The 11,200-nt window shown below is 31.1% G+C and overlaps 1 protein-coding gene across 1 annotated transcript; it reads right to left on the bottom strand.

Annotated features, from left to right (window-relative positions):
* Window positions 1–880: 880 nt before the first annotated feature.
* On the bottom strand, window positions 881–3,435 carry LOC544055 (elongation factor 1-alpha). Its single transcript, NM_001247106.2, has 3 exons — window positions 3,368–3,435; window positions 2,132–2,610; window positions 881–2,051 (listed from the first exon to the last, which is right to left on the bottom strand). The coding sequence occupies exons 2-3, from the start codon at window positions 2,591–2,593 to the stop codon at window positions 1,167–1,169; spliced, it is 1,347 nt and encodes a 448-aa protein (NP_001234035.1). The 5' UTR covers window positions 2,594–2,610; window positions 3,368–3,435; the 3' UTR covers window positions 881–1,166.
* Window positions 3,436–11,200: the final 7,765 nt, after the last annotated feature.

The following is an 11,200-nucleotide window of genomic DNA, read 5'->3' as shown; positions in this document are numbered from 1 at the left end:
CGATTAAGAGCTTTATTTAAGTCATCGTTATTGATCGAACCGATATTCAAATTTGCAAGAGAACAACCACATTCATCTCCAAACAAAAGGTGGCAAAAAATTTTGAAGGGCCAAAATCATTTGCAAATTAAACATAAGGAGCCTCAAGCTCAAACATCCACAAAGCAGTATAAAACACAATTTTAAGCATAACGATCCAAATATATCAACAAAACATCGAACATCAATATTCACACAAAAGGTGGGTGTCACCCCACACAAACGACAATCATTTGTCATGAAATGCAAATGAAATAAAATTATCCAAAAAAAAATTTAAAAAAATAAAGTAAGACAAAAAGGGAGGTAAAGAGAGGATCATGTCTATGCAACGGTCCGTCTATCTAGGCATCAGTGTCCAAAGTCACCTCAGAAGTATCAGCTCCACTAGAGACACCGAAAGGTGTATCTGCTAGAAAGGCCTTCACAGCATCATCTATCATGATCTTCTCCATCTCATCAAAAATCAAGAATAGCGAGAATTAGTAAAATGTTCATAGCAACTTTGATATGATTTTATGAATACACTGGCTGCCATCTGGTGCAAGTTCTACCTCACTTCACCATTTCGAATTATCACGTACAAAATCACATGGTTGTCATCCCCGGTGGGGGGTTGACCAGGCGACTTGGTTGTCACTCTGCCTCAATTCACCATTTCAAGTTACCATGTACAAAATCACTCATGTTATAGTGCATTAGGAAGTCAGCACAGTAGCATAAAAATTGCAACAAATCCTACAGGCAGAATTTGATGCACCATTATACAACTGAGCTATTAATAACCAAATCACCACCCTTTAGCAAAGGTAACATGTTAACTTAAATGTAACGTAATGAGTAGAAAACTTAAATCTCAAATTAAAGCAACAAAAATCCTGAGCCACCATGGAAAACAAACCAAGGCACCTCAACAAAAGCAAATGATAACAGACTCAAAATCATGCTCGCCACCGCCTATCAAGTACCCAGTTCTGAGAATGGATACTTGAGATACAAGTCAGAGAACTACAACCTAATACACAACTCAAAGACCAAACTAAAGCAGAATTAAATAAAACAGAGTCTAGATAGCACACTCGATGTAAATAAATAGCATTCGAAACACCAGCATCACACTGCACAGTTCACTTCCCCTTCTTCTGGGCAGCCTTGGTCACCTTGGCACCAGTTGGGTCCTTCTTGTCAACATTCTTGACAACACCGACAGCAACAGTCTGCCTCATGTCCCTCACAGCAAAACGACCCAATGGAGGGTATTCAGCAAAGGTCTCAACAACCATGGGCTTGGTGGGAATCATCTTAACCATACCAGCATCACCGTTCTTCAAGAACTTAGGCTCCTTCTCAAGTTCCTTACCTGAACGCCTGTCAATCTTGGTCAAGATCTCAGCAAACTTGACAGCAATGTGTGAAGTGTGACAGTCGAGCACAGGGGCATATCCGTTTCCAATCTGGCCAGGATGGTTCATGATGATGACCTGGGCAGTGAAGCTGGCTGCCCCCTTGGCTGGGTCATCCTTGGAGTTTGAGGCAACATAACCACGCTTAAGATCCTTAACAGCAACATTCTTAACATTGAACCCAACATTGTCACCAGGGAGTGCCTCCTGGAGAGCTTCGTGGTGCATCTCTACAGACTTGACTTCAGTTGTCAAACCAGTAGGGCCAAAGGTCACAACCATACCAGGCTTGATCACACCAGTTTCAACACGACCAACGGGGACAGTTCCAATTCCACCAATCTTGTAAACGTCCTGAAGTGGAAGACGGAGGGGCTTGTCTGATGGCCTCTTGGGCTCATTAATCTGGTCAAGAGCCTCAAGGAGGGTTGGTCCCTTGTACCAGTCGAGGTTGGTAGACCTCTCAATCATGTTGTCTCCTTCAAAACCAGAGATTGGAACAAAGGGGATTTTGTCAGGGTTGTAACCAACCTTCTTGAGGTAGGAAGAAACTTCCTTCACGATTTCATCATACCTAGCCTTGGAGTACTTGGGGGTGGTAGCATCCATCTACAAAAAATAATAACAGAATTAGCATGACATGTACAGCTTAAATTAACAATTAATTCCATCTACGAATTAAAGCAAACCTTGTTACAGCAGCAGATCATTTGCTTGACACCAAGGGTGAAAGCAAGCAATGCATGTTCACGGGTCTGACCATCTTTGGAGATACCAGCTTCAAAACCACCAGTAGTGGAGTCAATAATGAGAACAGCACAGTCAGCCTGAGAGGTACCAGTGATCATGTTCTTGATGAAATCCCTGTGGCCGGGGGCATCAATAACAGTGCAGTAGTACTTAGTGGTCTCAAACTTCCACAAAGCAATATCAATGGTGATACCACGCTCACGTTCTGCCTTAAGTTTGTCAAGCACCCAGGCATACTTGAATGACCTCTTGTTCATCTCAGCAGCTTCCTTCTCGAACCTCTCAATAACACGCTTGTCAATACCACCAAGCTTGTAGATCAAGTGACCAGTGGTAGTCGACTTTCCAGAGTCAACATGACCAATGACCACGATGCTGATGTGAATCTTCTCTTTACCCATCTTGAGACACTAAGAAACTGCATTTACACAACACACAACAACATATTTCAAAAACCATGCAACCCATTCATAAATTCAGCAAATTCAATATTAAAACAGAAAAAGTAAAATCCATTATAGCTTGACCAATTAATTTTTCAAGAATTGCAACAAAAACAATGAACTATAGCTTTCACACTTGCAATGAATTCAGGACTACGTTTTTAGTTCAATAAAGCAAATTAAAGTACTTTGTCAAAAACCTAAACAGCAAAAAATATCAGTAATTGAATTGATTTTTAGTATTGCACCTCAACTGGTAAACAACTACAGCAAGCTTAACCTCTTCAGAGACTAGGAACTCAAAAAATCTATCCATATTATATAAATCTTAAATAGTAAAAAAAACATTTAGGACTAGTGTTTAGTTCAAGTTATACAAAAACCGAATCATATCAACATATAACAGGACAGGAGAGAGAACAATATCAACAGTGCATATGAAAAATTGATTACAAACATTAACAGATCTGTATTTACATACAGAGAAATAGTTATGACCAAGCTCATAACACAGATCGGGTGTGTAAATACTGAACAACAATCAAACAATAACAGATATTCACAATACAAAAAAGTCAATCCAAAACATTTTCAATATATGTATGATCTAACAAGAAGACAGTGAAAATCATCTAGTAAAACAACTGAAAAACACATGTAGTGACAGAACAATAACAGATCAAACATAAAAAATTGAATCGAGATTAAAGAAATTGGTGAAGATGATGAAACCTTAGAGAAGAAAAATTAGGCGATATGCGGCACAGCTGAGGAGAAATAACAGCAAAAGTAATGAAGAGACTGTGCGAATGGGATAATGGGCATTTTATAGTCTCAACGATGAGAATTAGGGTTCACTCGGTGCCTCTTTTAAGTCTATCTATTTACGTAAATGCCCCTTACATTTTTTATAATATGTTATGGAAAATCTATTTTTATATTTATACATATTATAATAAAACAGAAATTAAGTCATAGTGAAAAACCACGTAAAAAATACATCAAGTTTTAAAAGTATTTTTTAAAATAGAAATTTGAAGACAGTAGAACTCTAAATTAATTTTTACTCTTTTATTGAAATTATCTTTAATAGATAATGTTAATTTTAAAAGATAAAAGATATAGCTATAATAATAATAAAGATTTTAAAAAAAGGATAACTGAAAAAGATTAGCTTACAAATAGAAACCCACCTGCAAAAGAATTATAAACGAATTCTTAATATTTCATTACTTATCTTTTTAAAATGATATAAAATAAAATATTATTAAATTTGTAGAAAATAAATATTAATAATAATAATAATAATAACAAATATAGCAATAAAAATTTACTTATATAGTAAAGGAGAGTAATTTTTATTGTGATTAGCCAGCAAGCTAATTAAAAATCACTTTGGCAATTGTTAAATTTAGATGTATTAGTATTTCAAAAAGAAAAAAATATTAATTTTCAGTAAGAAAAAAAAAGTCGACTAGCTTAAAAATAGAACTATATGGCTGAAGAATTTTAAATGAACTCTACTATTTGACAAACTAATCATTTTTAAATATTGCAAAATAAATGTAAATGTATTTAATTTAAATATTAAATTAAAAGATACAAACATAAAAAAACCTTTTACTAATAATGATAGTGATGATAATAATAATTAATTAATAGTAATAATGCTAGTAGTAAGAATAACAACAATAGTAATAGCAAACTAATTAAAAATCACTTGCCAATTGTTAATTTTAAGAATATTAGAGGTTTTGGCATTGTTATTGAAAAATATACTTACTTTAAATAATTAAATTTTTCGTAAACTCTTAAAACTGATTTAAACTGAAAGCAGCAACAGTATTTTTTTTGTTGAGAAAAAGTTAAAAATATTTATTATTATTATTATTATTATTATTATATTATTATTATTATATATATATATATATATATATATATATATATATATATATATATATATATGTGTGTGTGTGTGTGTGTGTGTGTGTATATGTATAATTGCAATCTGGTTAAGCCAATTGGCAAGCTAATTATTTTTTTATGAACTTAAATTGTAGGATAAGTTTTTAAATTGTTGGTTAGCATTTTTTAATTTTGCTTGGATAAGAGAAAATATATATTTCATAGAAATGTTTGTTACATTATTATTTATTATTATTAATTGCTAGACAAAATAATAAAATTCTCTTCGTACTATCTTAGTTCTTTATTATTGAACAAGGTATTGAATAAGTAGAAAAAAAAATTGTTGTTAATTTTTTCAAAAAAAAGAAGGTAAAGTGTGCAATGTTGGGGCTCTTAAAAGTTAAAATTGCCCATACACAAAATGATAAGCACTTGACGTGATATAGGGTGCTAAAGAATGAAAAAAATTATACATCGATGATTAATGAAATGAGTGACTTCTTATAATATTTGGACAATCCTCCTCCATTTGATCTACCTTTTGGGAATGAATTTCGTCTAAGACCTAATATAACACACATCATGTAAATTTGTTTGGGTATGTACATTATTCTAGGTCAAAAAATTTACAATACTATAAAGCTAATACACAAACTTGATCCTTCCCAGGTTCCTCAAAATCAAATCACACATGCATCTCGCGGATCCTATTTAAAATATATGATATAACTACATTTTAATTTAATTTTAATTCGCAACAAACTTCATGTCATTCGCTTCTCTTTGAAATTTCGCTTATCACACTCCTCCTTTTCAGCCTTCTCACGCTTGCCTATCTCACTTTGATACAAACAGAAATCATATTTTGTTTTTGTGTTGCATAAATGAGAGATTTTATATATATATATATATATATATATATATATATATATATATATATATATATATATATATATTATACACTTATAATGATACAAATATAAATGTTTTAACTCGATTAATTTATACACAGATTCAAATTTTATGCAGATATACAAAACACAATCATTGTTATATATACATACTAATGACATATGTACAATTATCTAACCGATATACATATATAATTTATCTCTCTACATTGTGCCCTCTCTCTATTGTCTCTCTCAATCTCACTCGCTACTCTAGCGCAATTTGGTTGTGGAGCGCAAATAGCAAAATTGTAGTTACAAAAAACTAGTATGATTTTTATGTTTGTTATTCCTAAATTTTAGTCAAAGTTATGCGGTGGGTTGAAGTAATTATTTTTAGGGAAAATTGCAAGTTAAGTAATGTATAGTAGTTAATTAGTCATAATAGCTATAGTTTTAGCTAACTACCACTTGCGAACAACATTTCATGATAATTACTTGGGGCTAGGGTTCCGAGTTTATAACTCGCACGTTTGTATAATTCGGAATTCGTGTAATATAATTTGTATGATGTAGTTTTGTATAATATAATTTGATATCCGTGTTTGTATAAATTCATTATTTCAAGTTTATACAAAAAATAACTCAATTATATAAACGTACCAACAAATTATATAAACACCCTCAAATCATATAAATCAGGGAATTATACAAACGATGTAGCTTAAACAATAGCTACAACCCGTAAATTTGCAAACTATAGTTATGAAACATCATTAAATTTATCATACTGGATATTTGCGAAAAAATCTCCTTATTTTAAAAAGGAAAACTTTCACATATAGCCACTTAAAGATAATTAATTACTCTCCGTAGCTGTAGTTTGATATTACAATTTGTAGCTACATGTTATTTGGAGGAGATAGGCGATTGAAACTGGGAGAGAGAGAATAGAGGCGAGAGAGAGGGGGAAAAGAGTGGGAGAAAAGTGAATTGTATATGTATATTGGTTAGATAATTGTATATTATACATATTTAATTGTATATATAGCAAGAGAGATTGGGAGAGGGAGGAGAGACGCAAGCGAGAGAGGGAATATTATTGTATATAACTGTATATTATACATTTACATTTGTATAAATGACAAGCGAGATAGGGAGAGGGAGGAGAGAGGCAAGCGAGAGAAGGCAGAGAGTGGGAGAGAGGTGAATTATATATGTATATAGCTAAAAAAATTATACAAATTTATTTGTGTATCCTAGCAAATTGTACATATACAAACATGACTAATTATACAAACTCGAAGCAGTCCACGTAATTAATGTATAATGTTAGTCGCGAGTCGCAATTATAGCAAACTATAGCTATGATGAGTAATTAATAATATAAGTTTGCTTATCCGCGCAATTTTTCCTTTTAAAAATTAATGCAGAGCATATTTATGTGGGGCAAGTCTATAGGGACGGGGAGGGGCGGTTCAAAAAAAATTACGGGTTGCCCATTGGCATTCCTAGTTTTCTCATCCACTTTACATCATCTATTTTTGTTTGGCTTGAAACAAAATTTATTTTTAAATTAGTATATTAATTAGGGGTGTGCATCGGTTAATACATGCTAATAGAAGGAGATGTTATACATGTATATTGGATATTTGAAGTTTGTGCAAAATCATTATTTTTATACATTTTATGTTATAAATCAAAAGTTCAAAACAAAACACTTAAACATCTCAATTAATGCATATATTTTGCTAAATTAAAAGTTAAAAAGTCTAACATATTACTTAATTCGTAACTAGTTATACTGTATTGACAAAGAAATAAAATCTAAGGAACATATGTATTTAAAATTAATTGAAAGATTAAAAATAATGTCAACTTTGACATAAAAAATCTATAGAAGTTTCAATAATAAGATGTTATACATGTATATTGACAAAATCATTATTTTTATACATTTTATGTTAAAAATCAAAACAAAGCACTTAACATCTCAACTAATGCATATATTTTGCTAATTAAAAGTTAAAAAGCCTAATATATTATTTAATTCATAATAGTTATACCGTAACGATAAAGAATTAAAATCTAAGGAACATATTGTCACAATCGAACTCATCGAGCCGCATTTGCGACCTTCGCTTTAGCAAAGGTGTGATTGTGAAAGCGAAGGCTGATGTTCAAGTGAGATTCACTTAAGCAAATCAATGTCCGCTTTTGCTATACCACAGAGGGTTTGTGCCCTTCTAGTTCAGGGGTTTACCCCATCTCTCCTCATTTTTGAGTTCTGAAAAAATCCTTCGAGACAATTTGAAAAATATTTCTTGTGTTAAATCATTTGAGCAAGTCTTTGTGACCCTAAAATTTCAATTCCCTTTTATAATTTAAGGATTTTAACATCAAAACTTGAAAATTTGATAGGCAAATGACAAGGTATTTCAAGAATTTGAGTTCCAAAGTAAAATGATAATTGTAAACAAAATTTTACTCTTTTATTGAAATAGTTTTCACCAATGTGTTCCAAATGCTTTCGATAAAGTTTTCAAGTAAAGATTTTTGGATTCAAACCTCATTTTCAGAATTGAATTTTTGAGTTAATTAGACATATTTTTTAAAGTGTGTGATATGAGAGTTGTTATTTCCAGAATCTTATTGTGATCACTTAATTGAACTAGATTGTGCGACTTTGGACATTGTTTGCAAAGGGAAGGCTCAAGTCTGGAATTTTCTTTTGATTGATTGGGGAAAGTGACTTCTAAACCTTGTAAAACTTGTAGAATCTTATATTTCTCTTTATTGTCTGTGTTGGAGAGTAATAGGATGAGGTGATGAGTTTAGTTATTCCACTTGATTGATTTTAATGAAAATAAACGAGAACTAATGAAACAGTCAATGTGTTGACAATTGTCCTTTGTGAATTTCCTTGTTGTGAATCCTAATTTGTTGATTGCTGAAATGCTTTGATATCATCATTGTGGTCTTGAATTGGTTGAGTTATTGTTTCTTCTTGATGCTGTGAAGTTGCTTATTGCATTGATTTTTGTGCATCATGATGAGACATGTTGTGATAAAGCCAAAAAAATTATTTTGGCCAGTGATATTCTGCCGAAAGGAAATGGTTTTGTCAAGTGACATTGTATAAAGTTGAAGGGAAATGGTTGGGGCTAACGATTTTGTGCCGAAAGAAAATACTTCTACAAGTGATACTGTGATTACTGGATTGTGATGGTTAAGCCTTGTGAAATGTGTATTATAAGTTGTTAGGTTGAGTTGATTTCTATGATGATTGTTGATGTGAGGCCAAAATACACATTTTTCATCATTATTTGCCTCACATTTATTATTTTTATTTGTTCTTTTTGAGCTTAGATTTTATCGATTGTGCTTAATAGTGCATTTATTTGTAGGAATAAATTGATTTAAATATGAAGAAGTTTGGAGCTAAAACAAATTAAAGATGGAAGATTGAGGAAGGACATACAACTTAATGGATTAAATTGAAAAAAATAATATATAGAACAAGTTCATATATAGCAAACATAAAATTCATATTTGTATGTTATAGCTATAGTTTGCATAATTGCGCTCCATAACAAAATTTATGTTTTCTATGGAGCTTTTGATTTGTATTTTAGCTAAACACATTCAGTTTTATACAAATTGTTCAGTTTTGTATAAATATTTATACATTGTAATTTTTATAATAAGATATGTATTTATATAATTATAAGTGTAGATGACGAAAATATATGTATATACACTTTCTCTCGCTTTACAAAAACAGAAACACATTTTATACCGAATGTATATAATGACTAATTGTATATCGTATTATATGACAAAAGAATGAGATGTTTGCTGCGAGTTACAAATAAAATAACCTATGGTTGTAACATTTAATTTGAATTATTTATTTGCTATTTCATATAATTTTCCCTATATAATATATATTAAGGCACTTGAGGAAATTAAGAATTTAATTTGGCGTAGAAGCGTGCCACGTGACAATATTTGAAGAATTCGTACAACGTTTGATGAAGCAATTTAATGCAGGATCCTAATTCCTTTTGGTTTTGAGTTTCTGATCTGTTTTGGACTCATTTACTTTATTCATGATTTTCTACATCTATAAATAGTCCATAAGAATAAGTAAATTCTGAATCAAAATTTATTTTCTACATTGTATCTTCCTCCCTTAATAATCAAGCAACTATATAGTTTTTTATTAGGGAGTTTGGTTAAGTATATTTGTATTTGACAAAATATACATATGTATCTGAAATGCGAGTTCATAAATTGATAAAGTGTACAATGAGTTAAGACATAATGTATTTAGTGTTTTATCATGACAAGAAAAATTCGCAACTACTATTCGTTGGGTGCGCACATTATAAAACTCCACTCTTATCGCAAATCACTCGAGAGAGTAACCCATACTAGACAAACCTATTTAGTTTTAATCAACATATCTGACTATGTAAACATGTATTTGACAAAATATATACATGTATTTGAGTAAGAGTTCTTGTATATGATAATACATATGATAAACATGTTACTAGCATTCATTTGACACATTATTTATTTATTATTAATGTATCTAATTATGTGTACATATATCTAACAAAATATTACACATGTATTTAATTAGGATTTCATGAATCTGATAAGGCGTGCATATTTTAGAGTTAACAAATTTAAATTTTGTTGAACCACCAAAAAAGAAGAAGAATTTTGATTGTTATATTTTTTTTAGGAGTGTGATATGTCATATCCTCTAAAATAGTTACAAGCGTGATTTTCAACTTAATTAGTGACTTTCAGTTATATACTTTAATTACACACAATAATTGATATGAGTGAGCCTTAACATATATTTGGAAGAGACAAATACATGTTTTGAGGCTCAACGAATTGTAAAAAGAAAATATTGCAAATTATCGTGAATTTATGTAATTAGCTATTTAAATAGTGAGATTTGTATAGTTATCTTTTTAAAAAATAATATATTATTATAGAAAATACATAAAATTCCGTCTGAATTTATCCACAAAACTCACTTTAATACTTTAACTTTACGGGTAAATTTTTACCTCATAATCTCATTTCAGGAATGCACCCAAATAGCTTGTGTGACAAACTAAAAAGCGCATATATGCACAAAATTAAAAAGAAAATATATAAGTGGGTCCCTTTTTTTTTTAATCTTTTCAGCAAACCATTTTTCTTTCTTCATCTTCCTAACACCCCACCACTCCGCCAGCCTTAGCTACCAGTAACCCCACACCTTCTTCTTCCTCACACCTAAGGTTGGGCAATGGAACAAGATGTACTTGTACCAGTACTGGTTCGATACTGTTTCGGTTTGTTTCGGTTCATCCCGGTTGGTTGCCTACAGAACGGAACGGAACGGAACGGGACATCCCAAATCGGTACACGGATTGGAATGAAATCGAAATCGGTACCGGTTCATCCCGATTTATTCCGATTTTATTTCGGTCAGGTACCAATTAATTAATATTTATTAATTAATATTATATATTTATTAATTAATTTATATTATATATTTATAAATTATATCTTATATTAAATAATAAATAATATCTAAGTAACTCAACTACCCCTATTAGCATTACATTATTCGAGACTTAGTTGAAACAACTACCAATCTAGAAGGTGGTTGCGTAAACTATGCACTCTACTACTAGTTGTAAATTAAAATTGTAATTTATAATACAAATTTAAATAAATTAAATTGATACTCTTT

The sequence above is a fragment of the Solanum lycopersicum genome, chromosome 6 (assembly GCF_036512215.1).
Source record: "Solanum lycopersicum chromosome 6, SLM_r2.1".
Taxonomy (NCBI): Eukaryota; Viridiplantae; Streptophyta; class Magnoliopsida; order Solanales; family Solanaceae; genus Solanum; species Solanum lycopersicum.
Note: the sequence above shows the minus strand (reverse complement) of the source record. Positions and strands in the feature narration are given on the sequence as shown.